The 26,734-nt window shown below is 43.1% G+C and overlaps 1 protein-coding gene across 1 annotated transcript in view; it reads left to right on the forward strand.

Moving 5' to 3' along the window:
* Positions 1-26,734, forward strand: part of magi3b (membrane associated guanylate kinase, WW and PDZ domain containing 3b) — a 118,321-nt gene that overhangs the window by 56,578 nt on the left and 35,009 nt on the right. Inside the window, exon 2 of the mRNA XM_076096758.1 lies at positions 21,814-21,930. Coding sequence (XP_075952873.1) covers positions 21,814-21,930 — 117 coding nt within the window. The remainder of the gene's footprint in view (positions 1-21,813; positions 21,931-26,734) is intronic.

The raw sequence follows: 26,734 nt of genomic DNA on the forward strand, positions 1-26,734 counted from the left end.
TAAGTTGAGCAGGACCTCAAGGACACTTGTATCAAACACAATGTCCGCGTTGGAAATCAAAATTGTGCCTATTTTTATGAGCCGGTCCCAGCTGAATACTTTTTGAACCGCAGCCACGACTTCACTAATGCTGTAAGTCAGACTGATTTATTTAGTTAAATGAAGAATGTGAAGAGCATACTGAGTAGCATCCTGCCTCTGCTGGCTTATTAACACAACATGCTGCCTCCTCAGTAGCTCTCCAACATGCAAATAACACCCTCCTTCACGTTGCTCAGTGCTCGCTAAGCTAAAACAAGAAAACTCTGCATCACTTGTCATCCTAATCCTATTTTTCCAGTCTGACTTTCATTTTTGGTCTGAGCCTTGTATGCTTGTAGTTTTGCCTGGCTGGGCTTGAGACTTCCTGCGTTGCCATCCCTTCCTCTTCTCTGCGCACTGAAACATGTCCGGTAAAAATGATCCAACTGAAATGAAGAGTTGAGATTATTTGAGTTTGATTCAACTATCCTCTCGATGACTGTGTGACCTTGAATATGTGTTGGATATGTGTTGAATATGCCTGTGAAGCCTTCACAGTGAGTATGATGGATTCTGAAGGTGTGAATTAAGACTTTTAAAGCGACGCTATATACACAGGAAGTGATAAATGAGCGCGCATGCAACACCCCAGGGACAATCAGCTCCTTAATTGCGGGGAGGGAATAGCTGCGCTGGCATGCTAAAACCAGAGTGGTGTTGATTGCGCAATACGCCGCATGCAATCATGTGACACAGAGATCATTATCTTGGTGTATTAAAATTAATTATAACCAACAAAAGGTGGGACAAAAAGGTGGCTAAATAACTCAAGATCCTGATTGTAATCTCTTCCTGGGCTGTCCTCACTCCGCTCTGACCCTCGTAGACTTCCTAATTCTTGTCTAGTCCTCCACTTATCGTTTCCCTTGAAATTGAAAGAAGCTGCGCTAAAGCTCCGCTGGACGGATAGAGAAAGACAGCGGCAGATAGAAGGGGGGGGGGGGGGGGGGGGGGGCTGTGGCCGGAGAGTGCCCTGGCATGGGAGGACTGCGGCCTCCATTTGGCAGCGTCGTCGTTGAGCCACGTCCCTCTGATCCCGTCTCTCTCCAATTCTGTCTTCCCACGACAGAGAGCACCCAGCCCCGGTCCTCCATCCATTATGCATGGATGAGCTTTATTGCATTATGTTTTTTTAGGCTAACACACTTAGCAAGCTTGTAGCATGCACAACCCTTCCCCACCAACTCGGTGAATAATTCAAGGCCAGGGCATTAGGCTTGGAATAGAGGAGCTTAATCAAAGGCTACAGCTTTCAGTGTGGCTCAGCGCCACCCCCCCCCCCCCATTGGCAGTTGTAACCTTGAGCTTGGCACAACGCAGATTTTAAATATGAAGTCGAAATATCCGGCCAGAGGCTGACTTTGGAGGGCTGCGTAAGCTTTGGGAGGCTCTTGAGATTGCAATGCAATTCAGAAATGTTACATTCAGCAAACCGCCGTAGCTTTCATTGTGAGAACGCCTTGTAGGCTACTGAACGAGCTGCTGCTGGAGCTGCTGTGACGGCAATTCAGCTCAACTCCACCTTCTTTCTATTTCAACTTTAATCCGCAAATTCTGATTCATGCTGCCTCTTTTCGAGGATCATTTGCCTATAAGCACTCTGTAGGTTCATTTATTTATTTCATTGATATGGCTTCATTTCATCTCTTTTCTTAAGATAAGATAAGATAAACCTTTAAGATAAGATAAGGTAAACCTGTATTTGGTCCCCAGCGGGGGATATTTGGTTGTTACAGAGATAAGTACAGATAAGTGTAGAAAGTTTACAGAAATAGAAGAGGTGCATTGACTAAAATAAGAACAGAACAAAAATAGAAACGGTGCATCCATTTCTAATGTTCTCAGCCGATTATCAGTGCTTCAGATTGGTCAACCGCACCTATCACGTTGTGAAAAAGAAACTTTATGTTGTGGATCGAAACAAAATAAACTTTAGGTTTAGGAAACAAAAGCGACCTGGTTAGGTCCAGGAAACGGTGGTTTGGTTTAAGCTTAACTTACGTAACTTTACGTTCATGTTATGTAGCAAAACTATTGTAAATAAGTCAATGTTGACCTGGCTTCACACAAGACAAGAGCAGTGGTCACTTGTGTGAAAGTCCAGTGTTTGTTTTTGCCCATTAATTGCCGCCATCTGCTAAATTCTGAATCCTGCTATTGCGAAGCTTCAAGATAAGATAAGAGAAACCTGTAGTACGTAAGTTGCCTTTGTTGGTTAGGTTTACGCAGGATCGTGAGATTGGTAAGAATATCAAGGTAAGACATTCAGAGGCAGAGTAGAGTGGATCATGTCTTGTAGGCAAAAAAATCCTCCCGACCGATACCTGCTGCTCTTTATACTGTTCTCCTATGGTCATTTTAAGGCCACTAGAGGTGGACGTCGTCTTCTTCTATTTGTATCGATGGTCAACCATGTAAATAGATGATCAGGGCCTTATGAAGCTACTAGTAGGTGTAGCAGGCCCCTGCTGACCCTTGTCTATGAGGCTGATAACACCGACTCTGTTGGCTGATAACATTTGATTGCCGGTGACAAGAGCATTTGGGAGACAAAATGACGTGGTAAAGCGACACGGGGTGTTCTCAATAGCAGCAGAGTAGACCTGGCTATATGTAAACAGTGTACACCAGACTATGATACAGCTTCTAGATTGGGGAACATAATGTTGCTGTGAGATGAAAAACAAAATGTCAGCTTTTCAGGAATTTCGAAGAACTGCCTTGTTTTCACATTGTAAAGCATTCTTTTTCAATTCAACAACGGGGTTTACAAGAATGTTTCTACGAGCTCTCGGGACATGAAAATCCCCAAGTCAAGTCAAAATACACCAAAATACAAAACTGCATTTGGGATACATTTTTCAGGACAGCAGATGTAAACCCTTCTCGTCTGTCGTGTGTCTGTCCCAGTCTGATCCTCGCCACTGATTTATACACAGGCTGCATCCGAGGAGCATATAGGCAGCAGCACTTTGCCACAAGTTGACACAGCAGACCACTACACTCACTGCTGGGAAAGTGAGCAGCTCAACTGGTCCAGTTAGGATTGAAGTTAAGTTCAGGAGGAAATGGTTATATTTAGTCACTTCATGCCACACCCCTTTATAAACTGAAACTAATCTATCTTCATATATTTTGATTTAGTTTTATCTTTTTTCAACCCTTTCTGTGTCTTGTTCTCTAACCTTTCCGTCGATTCTGCCTCCCTCTATACATCTCCATCTATTTGTCTTGCTGTCTTTCTCCTCTCTGTATCTCCCTCTATCTGTCTTCCTCTCTCCATTTATTTCCTTTCCCTCTCTCTTCCTTTCTCTGCCTCTGCCTCTCTCTCTCTCTCTCTCTCTCTCTCTCTCTCTCTCTCTCTCTCTCCCCTGTAAAACGCATCCAGGCTTCCCTCGGGGGCTAATCCTGTTGGAAACGTTTCAGGGAAAGCGGATTATTTGTCGGAGCGGCATGATTTTTGGAGAAAGTTCACTCACACTTGATTAAATTAATCATTGTCCTCCAAAACCCCCTACGGTCTTTCCTTGTGGATATTGGCAGAGATAAATAAGCGTCCTCAAACAGCATAATTCGGCTCTAATTGATTTGGGGGTGGCGTGCTCTCTCTTTAGGTAGAGGGGTGGCTCGCGTGGTCGGTGCGTGGCGGTGCTGTTGAACCATGCAGAGTGGGTGGCAGAGCTGTCTACAGACTATTGCCAAAGCTTTTGTCGACACAGAGACTATTTTAATCTGGCAGTTTGCAGGTCGACGCAAAATCTTTGACAGCTGGATTTATCCTTGCTTTTTTTTAAAAACTCACCATTGGATTTGCTTGAAGGTGGCCCCAGTGTGCTTTTGTTGGAGCTAGACAGAGGCTAATGTCTGATTTGGTCTATGCTTTCAGGATTTATATGGAGGTGTCAGCATACGTCATGCTGCCACCACAGAATACATTAGAGGGAGGTATTAGTTACATTACAGTGTATGAATACAGGTGTGTGTGTGTGTGTGTGTGTGTGTGGGCCAGCAGGCAATTGTTAGTTTGTTGTTTATAGCCCATGAAGAGCCATGTGGTCAATGGAGCTTTGCAGGTGGATAGGATACACCGCAACCTTGAAATGACGCTAAACTTGCTTTCCACTTCCGAGTCTACAGCGAGTCCTCCCACCCTCCCATAATGTCTCTCTCTCTCTCTCTCTCTCTCTCTCTCTCTCTCTCTCACTCTCACTCTCACTCACTCTCTCTCACACACACTCTTTCTCTCTCACACACACACACTTTCTCTCTCTCTCTCTCTCTCACACTCTCTCTCTCACACACACTCTTTCTCTCTCACACACACACACTTTCTCTCTCTCTCTCTCTCACACTCTCTCACACACACACACTCTTTCAAACCAATGCCAGCCTTTCAAAGGAAAGCCTTCCTAGGCTCCATTTAACAAGAATATCCCCTCATTGCACAACGGCAAAACCTTAAAAGTTACCATCCACTAAGTGGTTTCATTTAAGGCAATGAAAAATTCCCTTTCAAAGGAAATAATTACAGCTGGTTCTTCAGGGGGGCATGTAGCCATCAGTGTTTATGGAGGATAATTACTATGCAGAGCAATTACTCTACTGCAACAATTGGTAGCTTTACCCCACATGAGTATGGGGATTAGAGCTGTGATCATCCTGGGTGTCGAGCGCTCGTCTGGATGTGACTATTGGAAAGGTCCAAGGTTTGGAATAAATCAAGAGTGGGGATTTTCTGTCTGCCCTCTGTGTACCACAGCTACTGTAGAAAGAGGAAGGTGTGTGTGTGCGCGCACATGCGTGTGTGTGAATTGACTCTTGCTGAAGATATCTGCAGGTATGAAATTTTAAATATATTGGTATTTTAGTATCATTTTTATCATGAATATTTGTCCAGTTAAGTCACAAATCTGTCATATATTGTTTTGTATGGAACATTTTTGATTTCAAAATTAATTTAATTAGTTTGAAGTGTGATTGTCTTCAGGTTGAGTTTATTATTAGTTGTTATATGCTGTATGTATAGCGTCAGTGTAAAGATGATATATTTCTTGGACCTCAAGTGGAGTAGTGATTGTTTCCAAGGTAACAACCAAATCCAAATATACAACGACCCATGAGAAAAGCAATGGAGTGCAATAGAAGAGAAGTCATGTGGTTTCACATGACGACACGGCTGTGTTTGCATGCGTGTGAACGCGCGTGCGCCACATTTGTCCCGCATCCCTGCTTCAGTGCATGGTTGCTGTCTGAGAGATGGCAGCCCCCAACATCCTCACTCCGCGTCTCCCTGGAGATCCATCACGTTACATCATGATCCACTTGCTCAGCAGACATCCTGCCTGCGATGCCTTACCTCAGGTCGGGATAACATAGTCTGTCTGTTACGTAATTTGTCTGCAGGAAAGACGTGGTCTCTTTTTCTTCTCCTCTTCTCCCTGCTGCTTTCAGCTCGACGTGCACATACCTGAGGTTGTCTTGTCTTCCACAATCAATGTATGTGTTGTTGTTGAGTGTACTGTGGACTGCGGAGCAGGGATTCAGGCTGCAATGGATTTGCATGCGTTTTGAACTGGGCCAAGTGCAAATGGGGAAGAAAAAATAGATTTGTCTGTCTTGTGCAATGACACTGGTTTTGAGAGGTTATGAAAACAGTTGTTGTAATAGTTGTAAATTGAATTTTGGACAAACAAGCATGAAGTCAGGCATGCATTTTTCATTATTCTCTGACGTTTTCCAGATGAACGGATTAATTGATGAGTCTGAGAAATGATCAACAGATGAAGCACGAATGAAAGTATTGATGTGTGTTGACATCAGCTGCAGTGAAATGGCGTAATAAATATTTTATGGGCAACAATTTTGGGATTTTTAAGTTCTATATTTCAAAGTTTACAATATTCACGATCCTCTAATATTGACTGTTATTGTCATGATAATAAGTTCATGGATGCGCTGTGAAACACTGTGAAACACTGTGAAACAACAACTCTTTTAGAGTTTATCCAAATGTGAGGACTCCTTGCCAAAAAAATGCTTGTTTATGATTCGTGCATTTAGAGCTGTTCATGCTCATGTAGAGCCTCTCCCCCTTCGTAGTGAGCGACCTATGCAAGGTTAGTAACAGGTCATGGCACACACCTGAGCCAGGTTGTCATGGGGACTGTCGACCCCACCGGGCCACCACGAACAGCCTCTCCTCTCTGGCCCTCCTCGCATGTTGTTGCCTCCTCTTCCGTTCAACTCCAGGGTGTGCTGACTCATGCTCCCTTCTGTCCTGACAGCATGTATGTATGTGTGTGTGTGTGTGTGTGTGTGTGTGTGTGTGCGTGTGTGTGTGTGTCTGTGTGTGTCGAAGAGCTAACTTTCCCCAAAGCCACAGACATATCAAAGCTTACCCTCCATGCTTGTCTCTCCATTGACTTCTCGCCTAGTAAGTGTCAACACAACTGGCAGAAATCCCTCGGCCTCTGCAGCAGACTCTCTTCGTCTCTGGCCCCTCTCAGCCCCTCTTGTACTCCCCCCCCCCCCCCCCCCCCCATCGCGCTCCTTGTCTGAAACACGACTCTCTCCTCCGTCGAGTGAGTTGAGGGTCAGCCCAAGAACCAACACAGCAGGTATCACACCAGCCCCACCTTTATATGCCAACTGGATTTCTGAGAACTTTTATCCTTTTTGTTTCCTTCCTCTTTTCTCTCTTTATCTCGCTTTGCTTAGTATCCATGCAAAGGGTAGTTGATTGAAACAAGTCTCAAGGGTTAGTTCACCCAGATTACGAAAAAAAACATATTTGCTAACTTACCTCTAAGATGTCTAGCTATGCAGATGGTTTTGGTTGTATGTGTACGTGTTCGGATGAGAGTCGATTCATTGTTTGAGTCATTTCTTAAAGCTGCTCCTCAAATGTGATTATTTGCTGCTTTCGTCAGTCTTATGTAATGGTTGAGCGAATATATTTGAGTTTAAGATTGTTGGTCAGACATAATAAGCAGTCTGAAAATGTCTTTTTCAGCTTTGGAAAAATGTGATAAACTTTTTTTAAAGTATTTTATAAGCAGAAGGATGAATTGTTTAACCAAGAAAATATTCAGCAGATGAATTGATAATGAAAATCCGCTGCTAAATTACATTGAAGGTGATTATAATTTTATGGAAGATCTTTTTTTACTCAGGATGTTCCACAAACCCCACATCAACAATTTAATGGGGATTATTAAGGAGAAAGTAGTTCTGAAAACTGCCCTCAGCGAGATCTTTTGATTATCCAGACAAAATGTTAAAAAAACAACAACAACGCTCTGAAAACTCATTGAATTGTAAAAACAATGCACTGTCAGGAAGCTTAAAAACATGTGCACTCTTTGGGCTGACTATCACTTTAAAGTGTCTGTGCCGGTGTTATCCCCGAGGTTCAGAACAAATAAACCAACATTATGCTTTTTTCAGTATCTTTCCTTGAGAAATATGAAGATGGTTTTTTTCCTACAATACAAAACCAGTTTATTTTTTCTTCCATTTATCAAAGTAGAAGAAGTTATCTAAAGTGAAATGTGGTTCAAACTAAAGAAGCCACACAAAAACCTTGCCCAAAAACTTTCACAGTTGATACTTTTTGCTGAGGACGATACCAACAAAATATTGAGGTTTGCTACTGAAACCAAAGCTTAACTCATATTACCTCTGCAAAGGGAACACAGTCAAACAATGACCCTACCTGGGTGCATACGTACATGAATACATACATTATATGCGAGCAACATTTCTGTTTCGAGGGCCCGAGAAAGTTTGGCGCTCCCAGCTGTCTGGCTACTTTTTAGCTTGAGACAGTTTTTTTTCAGAGAGCCACCAACAGAGCCTCCATCCCTCAGCACCCAAACCCTGCAATCCCTCAAACTCCCTTCAGCCTTTTGCCAATTAGGAGTGCAGCACATTCAGTTTCCCGGCTGCAAAACGGCAGCTATAGCCAATGTGGCCTCATGATGGAGGTGACGCGGTTAATTCCCCGACTGCAGACACACACACACACACACACACACACACCTCCACAGTCTAATCAGCAGGGGCTGTTGTCCCCTGTGACGAAGTCTCTCCGCCACTGTTTCGCTCCTGCCTGTGTAACATCCTGGCGTGATGCCGATTGCCGACGCATCGTTCATCCGTTCACAGTGCAGGTCGTCGATTTCTGTGACAAATGCATCACCAGGATCTCATACATGAGGCAGGCAGTGACTCAAAGGCGTAATGGCAGTTTGCAACATAAAGCAACATGGGCTGCTGTGTAGCTGTGTTCCACTTTAGTTATTTTCCCCGTGTCGGAGCCGATGTAATCTGGGTGTCCTGTCATAAACACCGTGGGGATGTATTCCGTGCCGCCGTCTTTCTGACTTGCATTGTTATAAATGGCTCTCTGGGTCCTCTCAGTCAGCAGGATTAGAGCCCAGGATTAAGATTCTGCACGGTGAGCGAGTGGGTGTGTGCAGTGAGCGAAGGTGAGTTATTGGAATTGCCATCATTATCCTCCGGATACCTCATCATGAACTCCTCACCTCAATGCTCCCTCAGCCGCACATTACGTTGCATTTGCTGAATGCACAAAGCTGCAGAACATTAAATGTACAGATGTTCAAGAAGTTTCACGAACATTTGTTTTTCTTACTCCTCCTCTTCTGTGTTATTTAAAGTTTGATGCTAAACATAGTCTGGCTTTAATTTGCATGATTATCCACAGGATGATGACGGCTCCTTGTATATTGGATGGGCACACCCTGCAATACTGCAATCAAATCAGCATAACAAGACATCTTATGGATAGCACTTAGTGCTGTCGTGTTGAGCACAAACAGTAGATATCCTATTTTTGATCGGCGGTTCGGTCCCCGGCTCCGCCCCCACTAGTCGCATGTCGATGTGTCCTTGAGCAAGACACTTAACCCCAACAATTGCTCCCGTAGCTGTGCCTACGGTGTGATAGAATCTGAATTGTAAGTCGCTTTGGATAAAAGTGTCTGCTAAATGACTGTAATGTAATCTTATTAAATATGTTCTAATTTGCACACATTTTCCAGAACCGAAATGAGAACATTGAATAAATCCAGGTTCAAAATGATTGTGTCATTCAAAAGGGGGATTTCCATATCCCCTTTTATCACTCAATAAATCCGAAAATACTGTCAACAGCCATAAAAAAACAATCCCTCTTCGCCATGTTTTTGAGAATAAGTTGTTACTGTATATAAATCAGGCTCTGAATGATATAGGATCAATCCCCTCTGTAAAATCCTTCAGAATAGAGATAAGGATGAAATTGGAAGGTTTGGTGGATGTAAGAGCTGCTGAAGTGAAGATTTCTGGCTCAGAGTCTGAGAGAAAACTCATTTAGAGAAAACAGCCTTACAGGTTATGTATTGCAAATGTCCATTTGCAGGAACTTACAAGTGAATAACTGAACTGAAAAGTAATAGATATCACCATGAAACTTTCCCAGTTGATTTCTCAAATAAGGGCAAGCATTTTTCTGAAATGTTATTTTTAGATATGCAAATGAGGGATTATCTAATGCTAACTTTTAGGGAATTTAGGAGAAATCTACAGACACAAATATACAAAATGTTGTGAAATAAACAACTAAATACGTATTTTGGATGTTTTCTTTCTACTTGTCTGAATAAAGACGACTATGGAAGCAAAATAGTGTTGAAGTGTAATAATGTTTTTGCCTTAACTTCTCCCCTAAACTTCAACATTCTTCGAAACCACTAAACTATCAAAATCACAAATACATGCATATGTGTTGTAGCTGATATAATCACTGTCAAGGACTGTTGGATAACTGGGCGCTGTGTGCAAGAGGTGAAACGCACGTGTGTGTGTCGTGCTCTCTCAGCACAATGCACTTTCATAAGATGCCCTGTTGCCCCCAGGATGCTCTTTGCTCACTCGACAATGAAATTCATGGTATTGCAGCCGCTGCACTGGCATTTCAGGCGGAGCAGATATTACGACCTTCCCCTTTGACAGGAAGCAGCGGTGATAAAAGAGAGAGTGGTCGAGGAGTCCTAGCCTGCAGAGTAGAATTAGGCGGTGAGCTGCACCTTTTGTTCCCCGCCGAGTCTTTGAATGACGACAAACGCATCGAGATTGACTTCTCCTTCCGTCCAGATCTCGGGAAGTTACTTTTAATGATAGCATACGGTAATGATCTACACAATACTAGAGAGTGCTGAGTGACACACACACACATCCTCACTATCTCTCATCTGGCACACACACACACACACACACACACACACACACACACACACTGTCTTGCTCTCTTTCTCTTTCTTCCTCTGCAAAATCTGGCGAGGCGGCTGCTGTCTGAAAAACAACGAGGCTTGCACATCTCATCACCACAGCAACAATTACGCTTCTATTTCAAGCTTATCTTTGTTTGGGTGTGCGTGTGGTTGAATGAATAAAAATGAACCTTCTATCTGTCTGTCTGTCAGTCACTTAAACACCTCAGAGAGAGAGAGAGAGAGAGAGAGAGAGAGAGAGAGAGAGAGAGAGAGAGAGAGAGAGAGAGAGAGAGAGAGAGAGAGAGAGAGAGAGAGACGAACAGCGAGCCAGAGATTCCCCTGATTCCCGTCCTCTGCTCTGCAGCGGCCTGCATTTAACGAGCACTTTGTAGTTTGACTCCTATCTGCCGCCATTGAGGAAGATGCCTGCGATAGATAGCCCATATTTCTCTCATCATTCCCTGGCGGCTGGCAGGATTAATGGCAAAGCTGCAGACTACGGCACTCGACGACCATCTTGAGTTAAGGATGACTCAGCCCATTCTTTTGGCCCATTGCAGACTCATTAAACATCAAAAGGAATGCCGGATGAGCTCTGTAGCTGCAGTAATGCACAGATTTTGTTACGCAGCGTTGAGTAAACAGCATTCAAAGCGGCCCTTAGTGGAGCCCGTGTAAGGTCTCGCTGCTGCGTTTCCCACTCAGTGTCTGCTAGCACGAGCTGCTTGTGTTCACACAGCCTTGGTGTGGAAATGTAAGGAGAAAAACAGGCCGTGCCATTAGGTCTGAGGCAGATGTGAGGGAGATTAGGATCCAGGCTTTTTTTCTCGTGTCTTCCTGACTGCCTCAGCATGTTGGTCGACTTCCACCTCATTTCAGTGGCTAATACATTCTCCTTCTTACTGTTTTCTCCCGCTTTCAATAATTGAATACGTCTGGCCGAGTTCTTGCTCCGCAAAAAAAAAAAAAAAAACACGACTTCTCTTTTATGGAGACACGATTTGACAAAAACTTTAGGATTAGCCAGACCCTCCCACGAGCGAGGAACAACACGGCTCACTTGAGTCACACTTGTTTTCGTAGATTAAACTCGAAAAGTAATTTCTCTCTCCGCAGTAGAAACAGTGCTTGCATGCATTTGTGCCAGATGTAATTTTGCATGTGAAACAGCTAGGAGTGGAGAGAGGGGGCGAATAAGAAATGCACGTCGGTTACACCGGTGGTTCCCGAGCTGAGTGGTGTAGAGCTGAGTGGTGTAGAGCTGAGTGGTGTAGAGCTGAGTGGTGTAGAGCCGAGAGGCTGCGCATGACCAGAGGGGGAAAGCGTGGATTGGAAGAAAAGCTGAATGAATCCGATTCATTTGGGAACAATAAACAAACAAGAGTGCTCTGATGCCAGCGAGGCTGTCTCAGTTTAGTAGGAGTATTCAGAAATCAAAACAACATGCACAGGACAAGATGGGTGCACAGATTTATTTGTCTGGAGAAAGCAATTGGGCGATGCTTATTGATCAAACACGCCGGTCAAATCCAAAATACATAAACAAGTATCTGGCCTGCTGTTAAATAGCGCAGGAGAGGCCTGTTTAACACACAGTGGCAGTTTAACTTGCATTTGTAGCCAATCTGGCGACAGAAAATCTTACCAAGTATCAGATGGATTGCCATGAAATCCTATAGAGGCATTCATGGTTCCCTGAGGATGAATCTTACTGACTTTGGTGATAACCTGACCTTTCCTCCAGCGCTACCATGAGGTTGACGTTTGTGGTTTTGAGTGAAATGTCCCGGCAGCTATTGGATGGATTTGGTTCTCATGTTTATGTCCCCTTCAGGATGAATTGTGGACTGATTACTTTGATCATTTCTGTTTTTCATCCAGTGCCTACAGAAAGTCGGCCATTTTCCCATCAGCCACCTAACTTTGGGTTTAGTGCTAATTCGCAAATGTTAGCATGCTGACACGCTAATCTACGACAGTGACGCATAGTGTGCTTAATATCAGCATTATAGCATTGTCATAAGCAGTGTTTCCATTCAAATTTGTTTCATGCACATTTTAAGTTTCTCGTTAGAAAAAAATTAATGAAACTTCTTCAGTTGCAAAAAAAACAAAATTACTTCTCTTAAAGTATTTTTTGCCTTTGTCGAAGAAAGAGTTGATGCAATAAATGGATCGCTTTTTAAATCAATTCTGATGTAACTCACATTACTGATCAGCTGTTTCCACTGTTGATCTGTCTTCTCAGATATTCCCATAACGTGCAAATTTAAAATGTTCCTAAATTAAGCATTTTCTCTCGTAAATTGGATGGCCAAGCCTACATGTTCTGTTTCTGGTTCACAACCTCTACTTCTACTCTGTTTACTGACGGATTACATCTATGCAATCCTATAGCACCAACTCCTGTTCAAACTACGCTGTAGCCCCGTTTATTCACTCCGAACCAGTTGATGGAAATGCGCCTAATTCACATTTATTTTTTTGCAACATTTCAAAAAATTGCTTAAATTTGCTTGACAGTTGAATGGATTCACTGCTACTGTGCTAGCATCCACTGCTACTGTGCTAGCATCGGCCTAAAAAAGCCATCAGCATGGCTGTGGACTCTTTATGTTGTTGCTAGTTTTCCCAATTTTGTCCCCAGTGAATACAAATTCTGCAGATTTAGGTGTACGTAACTGTTACTTCCGCACTCGCAGCGAATGAGAGCAAAGTGCAGTATTTTTCTATCAATGTTGTGCAAACGTTGGTCGTATGGATAAATGCTGTCTCATTATGAGCTTTTAGCCGGATGCTAAACGAGGACCCGCATGGGATGTGAAGTGTGTTTGTGTGCCTGTGTCTGCGATTGCATTCTGCAGCTGTCTCCTTCTGCACAGACCACATTAATGATAGAACAGAGGCATGGCCCATAGACTGCTCATTAAAGAGAGGGTAGAAGAAGAAATGTGAAATGGAGAGGAGCCAGACTGTAGAGGAGTATGAGACAGCGAAAAGAGAGAGCGAGAATCAAGAAACAAAAAAGTGAAGAGACGCGAAAACAGCCCGAGATCGAGCGTCGGCGTGACTCAGCACCTGCAGGGCAACACTCCTCTTTCCTCTCACCAACGCTTCTCGCACTTTCTTCCTCCCTCCTTTCTCTTTCCACCACCTCCCCCCATCTCTCTGTCTCTCATGGGACCAGGACTTCTTCCTTCCCCTCACATTGCCACAGCAGCTCTGGCACTCCTGCTGTTGATGCCTTTAATTCGCACACCCCAGCCCCCCGCCACCCACCTCTGCAGTTCTGCTGAGTTGGGCTGATCTCGCCTTCACTCTACAGGAAGGAAGGTCATCCCTCCATCTCCTGAGTGGCGATGGACAGAGGGGGGAGGGGGTGTAGGAGCGTAGAGGAGAGGAGTGGAGGACATATGGTTAGTTAACCTTTCTGCGGAGGCAGATGTCTGTGTGAGCTGTGTTGGTGAGATCAGTGGGCTGGAAATGATGTCATGCTATGATCATACGAGGGGGGATTTGTCGTCAGGCAGGTTGTGGCTCTGACCTATGTGGCTTGCAGTGTTGGTTGGAAGGCATTTCATCTTTTTTACACTGCTGCATTTATTGTGATGAAAGACAATAGATACTACTTTTATAAAGTAGTCGCATAATCCATTCCAATTCACTATATAATATTTTCACTCCAACATGTTATGACGTAGTGGAGGTTTTACTTATTAAAGGTACAACAGCAACACACTTTCAGTCTACACACTGCCTTCGTGTGTGTCCCTGTCTCACAAAGACATGCGGTCAGTAATAATTAAACATCGTCTTGGAATGATTTGCTGAAGTCATGCCAACATCAGAAAATCTAAAACAAATCAAATCACCTTGCAGCATTTCTGCTTTTTTTTTTTTTTGTCCCTCTTCCTTTTAGTTCACGCTTTTAAGCTGCTTATGACAGACTTCTGTCCGACTGCTAAAATGAGGTGAAGTGACAGAGTGTAGAGAGAGCTTTGGGCGCATGAGACCCAATGCCTGTTTAACTTTACATAGCTCTGTAGCCGTCCAGCCAAGCAGACGGACTGGCAAAGCAGCCACACAGTGGCCAATCAGGCGAGCCGCTCCGCTCCTCTAATGCAGAAACTCTCCAGCCGTTGTAACACTCCACATGCCGGTTACATAAGTGAAGAGAATTCCACGGACGGTGCTGCATGAGGTGTGAGATTATAAGCCAGGCTTATGGCGCGCACCGCTCACAGTCTTTGCTTCTATCAGCAGAGTCGGTGCGATGCCCCGGGATCCCGATCTGACACGCAGCTATCTGAAAAATTAAACTCCACGCTCAAAGGTGCCTTGAGGCAATTTCTGTCCCCTAAAATGGCCGCGGGAAGCTGCAAGGTTAGAGAGCAGGATGGAGGAGGTTGAGGTGTGAGGGTATGGGGTGTTGTAGCTGTCAGGCCAGGAGAGTGATGAGAGTCTTGCAGGTGGTGGTGACCTTAGCGGGGCCTCATTTGACTGAGTGCCACAGGGGAAGAGGGGAGCCTGAGGAAGAGGCCGCTGGTGACCTGTCCTACACCACATGATGGATGGAGAGGGAGGCCAACGGTGAGGGGCTACAGTAGCATCTGCCTGTCTGCGAGTATAGGTGAAGCAGAGCATTAGAGAGAAGGATTTAAAGGCACAGAGCGTAAGAAATAGCCCGGGGTGAAATTTTCTAATGTAGAGGCATCCAGAGAGGCAGAGTAACTGAAGCTATGATGTCAAATATTGAAACCAACAAGACTCCATCATTTTAAACACACTTCCCCAAAAACTCTGGGATCTCTACTTAATTTGAAATAAAATGCTGTGGGTTTTTAACAACATTCAGAGACTCTCCTTTTGTGAACAATGACTGCATAAACCCCAAAATAACATATGCTTACATATAAGTGACAAAGCCCTCTAGTGGCCGTATGAATTTTGACTCTTGATGAAGAAGTATTGTGAAGTTGCCATGGAGCCACAGAGTCTGCAGAGGCAGGGATGGTTGGACGGGTCAACAAAACATCAAGCAGAGGCCGCTGTTTGTTTCTTGGTTTCCTTTAACCGTGACCGCGATTGTGCAACCCTCTTCCAAATTACATTAGAAAAATCCTCACTTGTGTCAGTCTCTGGGGGCAATTATAAAGAATGTATTTTTGTTGTTTAATTTGTGGGACTTCTGATATTTAGCTTCTCAGCATGCTGTAAGTTTTTAAAAGCGGACCCACGAATAGGTCAATGATGTGTACGGGTTTAAAAGTAGTGAGTTTGTAAAATAAATAGCTACTTTTAACAGTAAATAACAAAGCTTCCCTTTTCTATTAAGTCAATTCTGACAGATCTGTTCCTCCTCCACTTAAAAATGATCCACTCCTTGCACAGTACATGGATGTCCCGCGGGTATATATTATGTAGAGAAAAAAAGACAAAGGAAGATGTTCAGTTTAACGTGTGTACCAACGTGACTTTCCAAACGTCTTCTGTCTAAATGTGTAGAATTCCTGCCTTTATAGTCTTTCCATGAGGTGATAGTGCACCGAGAAAGGTGTCAGGGGATAGCAGCAGACCTGCCGACATATTCCCTATTCTGAAGACTGGTAATTAACAGACAGACAACGGAGCTAATGACCTCCCTGTGGACGTCCCGCATGCCTTGGGGAGAATGCCTCAGAATGAAATGTCACAATACACACCATGCGTTTGCTCACATTTCACTGGGACCGATCAAGAGACTTAAAAAAAAAAAAATCCTGGCACAGCAATGCTCCCTAAAGAAATAGTTTTGGGAGAGTTAGCTTAGCATAGCATAACAACTGGAAACAATAGGCTTGGCACTGCTCCGGGCCAATAAATAGTAATTTAACAGCATTTAACCCCCTATAAAGGAACATGTCCTCTTAACTTTTTTTGTTTTGGATTAAACAAACAACATACAATATGTTAATAACAAATTGTAGATGGTATCTATCTTATGATTTATGCTTATTCACATACATTCAATGTTTTTGTGGGCTGTCGACATCAGAAAACATGCTATTCAACAAGCCACTTAGATTTGGTTCCCTTTCGTATGTCACATGCAGGTTTATTAGAATATACCGCAAACCCATCTGAGTTTGGCCCAATCCCAATCTCCACAATCACAGACTTTTGCGGAAGCGTACCCCGAGAGGCTTATGGCTGTCCCACTGTCAAATCGTGGAGTCCTTTAGATCTCTCTCGCAGACATGTTGAGCCCCTCAGTCCACATTCTTGCAGACTTTGCCTTAGGAAGTCACCCACAATTTACAGTGTTGTGACATCAAACACAGGGTTACCATTGGAAGCGTGGAAGACAGAGACATAACAAAAGGTTAACATCATATGTCGTAGCAAAGTGCTGCCTCAGTCTTATTTATACCATTTCAAGCCCTAACAGCCTCTCACAACCATTTACTGGGGGATGTAAGTTAAGTTTCCCTTAGGGTGCAGGGCTTATTAAGGCCTTAGCGGGGACATTGTGGGCCTGTTTCCACCACGGCCTGAGAACTTTACCCTTGCACAGGTGCACAATATTTATTGCTCAAGCCAATCAGAGCAGACTGAGCTTTTCCACGAGGGAGTCTTAAAGAGACAGGCTCTAAAACGGAGTATTTCAGACAGAGGGTAAATACAGGTATATTCTGACAGACAGTATCAGAAAAATAATGTGTTTTTTGAACATTAACCACGGTCTAGTAGAAACCCAAAATACAAGTATGAACCTGAAAATTAGCTCTTTAACTCTCAGCAAGAAAGCAAAAATGCGTATTTCACAAAAACATTGAACAACTCAATTATCACATGTATTCTTGGTTAGGAAGCATGATGCAGGTATTTTTATTCAGAGTTGTCTGATCAGAAAACTTGCACTCTAACTTGTAATTCCATTACAATGAAATAATGTATTACAATGTGCAGTTTAGATTAACACAATTCAAATTGATTAGTACCTAGATGAAGTCATTTTTCAAATTCAAAACATTTGATTGACAATTTAAACCTCTTCTCCACGAGTTCTGGTCAGTGACTGGTTTAAAAATAGATGAGACAAATTGAGGCAAAGCTGGAGCGCCAGCAAAAAATAATGTTCCGTGTTTTTCTTCTTTTATGGCTTACAGTGGTCTCAATACAGTTAAAAATGACATGATGTGTTATCAGTACTACAATCTTATGTAATAATTTTCACAAACTCAACAAGTGCATAATAACATTCACAGAGCAAATCTCTTCAAACGGATGCTTGACATGTGCTTGTGTGTGAGAGAGAGAGAGAGTTATGTCTTGAGCTTGGAGTGTTAATCTAATGCTGTGGCTTCTGAGTGAGGTGTTGGTCTAAGTGAGGATGTTAACAGTCTGTCGCTTCACTAGGGGTGCCAGGCACTGCGACCGTCGCTACAGACATTTCCTCTGAGCCTCCAGTTTTTGAGAAGAGCAGTACTGCTGATGTCAGGTGAAATGGCAACGCGCTGCCAAAGGATTCCCGTGGGCGACCTTGCTCTTTTCTGACATATCCTCTGCCGTCACTTCATGCAAAAATGACAGAGGAGAGCAGAGGATCTGTGGACGAGCTGAGCGTAAAGCAACAGCTTCACTTAAAGGGACCCGCTCGTTTGATTAGTCTAATCTCATCTAATTTGGAGGAAGCCTGAGAATATAGCTCATGATATAACTGACAAGAGATAAATTAGGGGGCATTTTCTGCCATCACATTGACTGCAATCACAGTGGAATGAAGTGTGTAATGAAAGAAATTGTGATAATTTTTCATGAATGGATTACTGAACGGGCCTCCGTGGTTTTCACCTACAACATGTCGCTCAAAAATACACGTACAAACCAGGAAGAGATTCAAAATGACCTCAAAGCAACATAAAACGACTACAAAGAGACACATAGATAACCCAAAGAGGCCAAAACTAATAGAAATGGATGCAAAACAGCTTTAAAGAGACAACTATGAAAAGGGCCAACATCTCAAAGAGACACATAATGACAACAAAGAGACACAAAACAACTAAAAGGAGTCCAAAACGACTACAAAGAGATGCAAAACAGCTGTGAAGAGACAAAGAGACAAGAAGAGGGGCAAAACCTCAAAGAGACACAGAATGAGTACAAAGAGAACCCGAATGGCCACAAAGAGACAAATCGACTACAAAAGCCCTAAACAATGTCAAAGTGCACAAAACAACTACAAAGATACAAAAAATTACCACAAAATGACTGCAAAGAGACATAAAAACAACAACAAAAATAGGGTAAATATCAATGAAATCGTTGTGTCTTGCTCCTACGTCGGAGAGGCGGTGGAGTGCATCTGTGTGCCCATTGTCTCATAATCCACCAACCATCTCGGCTGGCGGGAGAGAAGTTAGCTACAAGTGAGTGGATTGCCCGATGGCGCACAATAGAGCCCATTGAGTCCCTCGTCACAGAAAAATGAGGCTCGCTACAATAGCCGTGTTATCTGTGGGGAGAAGGAATGAGGATCTCTGATGTGACACAGCCTCACTAACAGTCTCTGACAGGACCCAGGAAGCCACAAAGGCCACACTGTACTTGTACTGCAATGAACAGATCAAACCAATGTGTATGTGTGTGTTGTTGTTGTTTTTTCATTTATTTATCCAGTGAAATGTGACTGAGCAAGCTGGCTCTACTGTCTTACAGTCAGACACATCCACACCTGGTAGCTCTACTATACAGCCGCAAGCATCTCCTGCTGAGGACTGTTTGCTACTGATGGTCGGGGCCTGATGTGCGCATGTGTGTTAGCTACAGCGAGCCCTTGACAACTGTAAGAAGATGTTACCGTTCTTTCATCATCAAAGAGAGTTTCATCATCACAAATGCAAAGTTTTTAACTTACAATTAAGGGCCCCGTGCGTAGAGTAATATTTGATGTGATTGGCTGGTGCTCAGGGAGGTTTTGAGAACGAAAAAAAGATCAAAACCTAGCATATAACCTGGTAAAAAGCCCAGTATTACATGCAAAGTCTCAACGGGCTTCACAGGCCTGCAGCATTATTGAATGCTGTACCAGCCTGAGCTCTCAGAGAAGACAAGGAAAACCGCTAAAAAGAAACTCGTAGCACTTAAGGAAGACAAAGAATATATATTTGAAGACACTTAAATTCGAAAAGGAAGAACCACGACATGGAAAGGAAAAAGACATTGACAAAAAGAAGAAAACGAAATTCAAAGTATATAGTTTCAAAACATGTGTTTAGCTTTGCCTGAATCCAGGGTAACCAGCAGATTGATGATCGATGAATGTATTTTATTTATTGTGGGGTTTAATTGCCAAAGCTTTGCATGTTCTGGCTTGAAGATGAGGCTGTTTTACTGATTCGAAGCTAACTGTGTCGAATCCTCGTTTGGATGCTACATCACTTGCTGAAAGCATATGTAGTTTGTTGAAACAGCCATGTTTCTCTATTAATTCCCTTGTGCGTGAGCTGAATTTGAACAAAAAGAATATTCTTGGGACAGTTTTCAGATGAAGTTGCCAGATTAGACATTTGTTCCCCAGTCTCAGTCTGTTTTTTTCTGCGAGACCAGCTGTGATGCAGCCCTCTTTGGACAGGCAGACGGAGAATGGTGCAACCTTTATTCTGAAAAGCCAGGCCCGTCGGGAGGACTGCTCCTAAAACGGTGTCAGATGGCAGCGGGGGCCTGTGGACATGAGGGGCATTTTGATGTGAGTCAACAACTGCCTCCAAAACTGGGAGCAAGAGTAAGTTTAGAGCACAAAATAATAGGACCTCTGTGGCGTGGTCACATGTGGTTTCTGTCGACGACTTGAGCAGGAAAAAGAGGATTTGAGAAAACTTGCTGAAATATTCCTAGAGCTCATGATTATTCTATCACCCCTCTGTAGTCAAGTGCGTCTCTCCCTTAGCTCATACAGTACATCTACAGTGGCAAGAGCTCGTCTTTAGTCCCGCTGATTGGTATTCATATAGCAATGCAGAGAGGAATCATGCTGAGCAGAGTTTGGTCTGTGTGTGCAACAGAGAGGGAAAGAGAGACGGGGAGAGAATGGGGGAGAGAAATGGGGAAAAAAGTGATTACTTCTCTGTAGTCAAACTGTTTCAAAGCCTGCTCTCCCCCATCTGTCAAGAGATGAAGCTCACACTGAAGCTCAGGGCAGACAGACACCGAAGATCTCTTCCTGTTTTCCAAACTCCTCATCATGTTCTTTCAGAGAAAAACTTTTCTTCGCTGCGTGTGTATGACGACTCTGAAGTCTTCCTTTGCCTCAAACTTTGCATGAACTTGCTTTGTTTTGTTTTTTTACAAAGGCTTCTGGGAGTTGAGAGCAAAGGCGAAATCTTTTCAGATTTTCTCTGGCGCCTCACTTTTGAGGTTGCGGCATTGCGCATCTTTGGTAAAAAAAAGTTTTTTTAAGGCCTGTGTGAGATTGTTGAAACTCTAAAGACAAGTGGAGCGTGTGGCATCCATCATCTGTCACTTAGCAGTTTGGATTTCAGATTTGTTGCTTCAGATGAACGGAGGTAGTGATGACAAAGCATTCATCTCAGTCCAGTTTGTTCTTGGTGTTTTTAACAAGCTGTCTTCACTCAGTACGCAAAATACTCTTCTCCAGCATCATGCTCTCTTTTCCACAGCATATTCTAAAGTGTTTCTAGGCCAAATATCCCGCTCTTGTACACTAAATCTCCATTTACCCTTAATGATTGAAATGGATTTAACAGAAAGGATCAGAGTTTATAAAAATCTGTTTAACCTTCGTCCTCCCCCTCAGCTACAATCTCCCCTTAGGGATCAAACGGGAATTAAAAGGTGAATCAACTAAGATTTAAGCTCTCTGCTAGACAGAGCAGGTGGTCACACTGTACGTACAGGCGTATACTGCGTGTATAAAGCTGTGGATAATATTGCAACTATGAAAACCTTGAGTGCCAATAATATCTGTTCTGATCACCGTGAGTTTTGAGATTATCCAAAGGGCTTTGAGAGGGTTTCATTTATTTGACCTGCTTACAAGAACGAGGGGCACGCGATCCGAAGAAATGCACCCGGAGCTAGGCCTGGCACGATAAATACGTTATCGACTTTTCATACAATACATTTACATGACCTCCGTCATTTTTTACATTATCGACTTTTGAACTGAATTTAACTGAATGTATTTATTATTGAATTATATAGAAATGCAGTAAAATCCCTCAGAATGGAATCCATATCATGATGTTAAGCACCCAATATCTGTGAAAATACCAGAAAATGAAACACCTATGCTCTGAAAGGGTAACCGCTTAGTATAACAACAGTTTGATCGAACTCTGTGGCATTGATCACTTTGTGAGAGTACATGTCACTTGGATAGATTTCCTTCCCCTCAGAGAGAGCACCGCCATGTTTTTATTGACCCTTCCTGCCTCTGCCTCTGTCTTTGCAGGTAAAGTATTGAACACGGACCTGCGCCACTACCTCAGTCTCCAGTTTCAGAAGGGCTCAATGGACCACAAGCTCCAACAGATCATACGGGACAACCTCTACCTACGCACCATCCCCTGTAAGTACACAACCGCATTCACTACACTCCTGCAAGCACAAAGCAAACCAGGAACCTACAGTATACAACCTACTTTCAGTGTATATGGGTTTTCATCTGAAGCACCTTATGGGAACGACGAGGATGTTCTTCAGTCTTCTGTCACACAGCTGAAAACCCACTCGTGTTCTCTTTCTGTTACGCTACACAGGACTGTATACACACTCCACACTCACAAACGCACGCAGCTGCTCACTGCACTCATGCGTTTTCATCCTCTCACAGTGCTCTGTCACACACTCTACAACACACACACACACACACACACACACTTCAGTGTCACCATAGCAACCCGATCAAGGACATCTCCCTAACCCCCATGTAACTTATTTTACTTCTGCGCCGTATCATCGCAGTATAAACCATCTTCTTTCCCTGAAGGACCCTGTGTTTTCCCCCCCGATGACATTCCGCTCAGAGAATTAGCAACTGTCATTCTTTAATGGAGTGGTAAATACAACGGTTGGTACTGTGGACTGCCAAGAACCACTGCACAGAACAGCAGCTGTGTGCGCTTTCAGAGTAACGGTAATTCATGCCTAATTGAAATGTCCATTGATTGCAATATATATTGCAAAAACAATGCAAAACAGCTGTTGATCTAATAGTCTGGATAATTTATGCTTTTCATGTATTTGTAACTAATCAGCAGTGAGAAATGGACCTTGTAGACAACATTTTGTATCTGTAAAGTGTTAATACTTTTCGCTTCATAGCCTGACGCTTCTGTATGTTTTGGGGTTTGGGTTTTATGAGCTTGGATGTTATAATCTTTTAAAATGAAAGCGTGAAAATTACCTAAATTAGAGTGAAACGGCTGTTAGTACAGTAAAGGTGCAGATTAATATCCTGATTAAGGTTTGTGTCGGAAATACTCAAAATAAACAGCACCAGTCTGTGTATAAATAGTGTCAATTACAGTAGCAGCAAAGATGATTATAAGCTTAAAAAGGCTTGGTAATTTATATTCCATTTATCATAAGGGACTGAACAACTGTAACTGAATTTAAGACATCCCCTCTGTGATGCTCTCGTACATTTTTAAAGAGATATTGCAGCACTTCTGTAAAGCACCAGATGACGTGTGGAAGTGAAATTGCATAAACCGGAGACGTGACTAAGACTCGGTACCAGTAATCCTGAAACTGTGATGATGTTCACACAGATATTTTGGCCTAAATATTTCCCACGTCCTGCTGAAGACCGTCTCTGCTCAGAGGAGCGCCATAATTGAGTGTAGTCGAGGTTTTAGTCACATGCAGAGCGACTGCTCCTGAGGCGACGACAGACTCTGAGGCACAGCTCTGTCAAAAACAAGCAGCATCTCTGCTCTCTGCTCCCCGAGGGCTGGAAGTTGCTCTCTGTCTTGTTCAGAGGAGACCTTTGGATGCACAAGTGTGACATTTTTTAGGAAGTAAGCTGCTTACCTTTCATGTATATTTAATTTCTTTATGGGTTTTTTTTAGAAGTGAAGAAATATATTTCTTACATCCCTCATATACCACCAATTCTTTCTTTTCCTCCTTTGACTGTTTCCCTCATTCACTCACTCTCCCTCTTTATTTCATATACCTACCTCTTTTCAAAGCTCAGTAACAGTGGATGGAGAAGTCTTCAGTGATTTCTCGTCCAAGGACAACCTGATATTCCACACACACACACACACACACACACCTGTACACACGCCCTGATCTTAACCACCACTGCAAACATGGCTTCCAATTTGTTTTTTCCCCTGTACAATATTGGCGGTCGTTGAGGTTTTTTACGACTCCTCTACCACCCATTCATCATCAGCAGCCAGTGGGCTCGCTGCATTAGACTGACTCTCTAAATCCCCGGCTTGAATTACTGTTTTAATGAGCAAGAGACCGGGACTCGCACAGTGACGGCACCTCCATCATTCATTCGCTCGCTTTCAGTCTCCCATCCTTCACCCTCTCTTTTTCACTTTCACTTTTTCTCTGTTTCAATTACCCTATCCTGCCTTTCAAAAAAAGAAGAAAAAACACTGGTTGGTTCACTCAGTTTGTTTTTCTGTTTTTCATATTTCTGAGCTGATTTTGGTTACACAAGTATAAAAATAGAAAAAGAAAAACTAGAAAAGCAAAAAAGTATGTTTAAATGTATTGTATTGACCACTCTGCTAAGCAGCAAACGATACTAATGTCATAATGTTGTGATGTTCGAATAGAAATCAAAGCTACAATGTAATCAGTATTCAGGAGCATGAAGAAGGTCCTTATGCACTGCGGTCAATCGCCTGCCATAAAAGCTTGATTTGCTACATTCAGATCACTGAGAGGACTACTTCATGTTTTTTAATTGTCATTCATGCTTTTAGGTTGTAGAAAGTCCTCTTTACAAATAAATGCTTTTTTGTAAGAAGGCTTTGTAAGTACTAGAACAAAACGTTGTTTGATGGTTCAACCAGACTATAATGAAATAGAATAGAAAAGGGCAGAAAGAGACAAAGATCCCTCTGAGCAACCGTTGATTATGAACAGAATAAATCTTCAGTCATTGATGGAAGAATTTAAATTGGAGATTTAAATAGGAACAAGTTCCCTTTTCAGTGTCAAGTGCACAATAATGCCGATAACCAGCTGGAATATTGACAGATGTGTTGCTTTGGCAAAGCTCTTCGTAAAGCGTCGCAAGAGAAATAGGTCAGTGTCGGGCTAGAATATCAGTTATAACCTGTTCAATTCAACCACTGAGTAGACTGCAGAGGGCCCAAAGAAAAACTGCTTCCCAAAGTTTTAAGAGCCCAAATGCACCATTGTAATCTATTTATGATCTAGAGTCACTTATGCTTTTATAGGCTGGAAATCACTGGATCAACTAAACAGAACTTTTAATCACTTAATTCGTCTTCTTTTGTGAACAAAACTATTTCAAATGTGCATTTGGTGTCTGAATTATACTCCTTTTGTCTCTGTTGAAATAGTCATTGTCGGAGGAAAGACGAAAAACATCAATATAACAAGCTGATTCCCAACTTTTGAACTGCAATGTGTATCACTTGATTCAGAGCGGCTGTGGGTCCCAAATTGAGCCTTATACCATTAATTACAGTAACATACAGTACACACATATTTATTCTGAAATGCAAAGTTTGAAATCCAGACATCAGCTTTATTTGAGAGCATCAATTCATGTGTGTGCCTTGCTCAATTGTCCACAAACATATAATCTCTACATGCATTGTCTGTCTAGAATTATACTTCTGCAGACAACTGGCCAAACTGAACCACATTGGACCAAGAAGCCACACAACAAGGTGCTTGTTGAGGCTTGTCTCTCTCTATCACCTGCTCTTACTGCTGGTATTTCGCTCCCATAGCTTCGCCCTCTAAACGTGCTGTACATGCTTGACAGCTTTTTGACACTGAAACGGGATCTTTTCTTTCTCCCTGTGCGAGACCGAGACTTTTGGAAGAAGTACACAAGGCAGTTTGAGTAGTCGTATGCCAGTTGAACGTGTTGTACGTCACATATTGATGAGGGTGGATTTATATCCCAAATGTGTTGACAATCAGGCAGACTGCAAGAGGATTAGCAGATGCGGTTTGTGTCACTGTGCCAGTGCTCCACTTCACTTAACTACCAGCCAGCCACACTGCTGTACTCTCACACAACTGCAGCTGATCTGTGCTGTCTTGTTTGTGTGTCCGACACAGCACCACAGGGTCAGTTCTGCTGAGCTGCAGCACTTTGGGGCCCATAATGAAAGCATTAGTTTCTACTTTTAGGCCAGTTATGAAAGCTAAAAGAAGAATGTTCAAATAGAAAGAGAAAGAGAGACAGGCATTGAGTGTGTTCTGTAACGGAGGGATGGGAGAGAAAAGTGATGAGCAGAGAGACAAAGAGAGCAAGCTCCTTACGGTCTCTGTGTGGTAAATCCCTGAGTCTCCTTCACTGGGCCTTGGGAAGGGCTTCATCTCATTTGGACGCTGGAGGAGGCTCCCAAGAGCTGTGGAGAGGACGAAGGGAGGAGGATTTCTAAAAGAGGACGAAGAGCTCAGGGTCACACGCTGTCCCTCGACTCCCTGCTGAGATCAGAGATGGGCAGAAAGAGTTTGATCTGACTCAAAGTCTCCTTCTCACTTATGCACACACACACACACACACACACACACACACACACACACAATGCACTGGCCAGGTACACGTGCACAGACATGCAGGGCCAAATTGGTAAACGTCATGGACACATACAGCTGTAAGCCGTGACCTCTCTGCCTGCTTCGTTGCAACTATTTCAGGAGCGAATTCTCCCATAGACGGTATATCAGAAGTGAACTTAGTCACCGTGACGTCACCCATCGGTTTGTGGACTGCTGCTTTGAAGCCTCGAGTTCAGCATTTCAGCTGTCGCCATCTTCGTTTTTGGAACCAAAAGTGACACAAATGCGTGGAGCTAAGTACAACGGAATGCTGAATAAGGCATTTCTACGCCACGCCCTAAAGCACACCCTGCTTTATGATCTATTTTACTCCTAATGGGATCATAATTTACTAAATGAGCAGCATGCTGTATTAAAGAAGACTTGAAACTAGAGAGTGAGACCATAAACTCATGTTTACAATGTTGTAGGTGAGGTAATAAATCAAGAGAGAAGTAGGGTCATTTTCTAATGGACTTCTATACAATCAGAATTATTTTTGCAACCAAAGGAGTCGCCCCCTGATGGCCATCAAAAAGAATGCAGGTTTAAGGCGCTTCAGCTTTGGCTTCACTCTTCAGACCCCGGGTTGTCTC

The sequence above is a fragment of the Anarhichas minor genome, unplaced genomic scaffold (genome assembly GCF_050575085.1).
Source record: "Anarhichas minor isolate MPS153535 unplaced genomic scaffold, ASM5057508v1 ptg000023l, whole genome shotgun sequence".
Taxonomy (NCBI): Eukaryota; Metazoa; Chordata; class Actinopteri; order Perciformes; family Anarhichadidae; genus Anarhichas; species Anarhichas minor.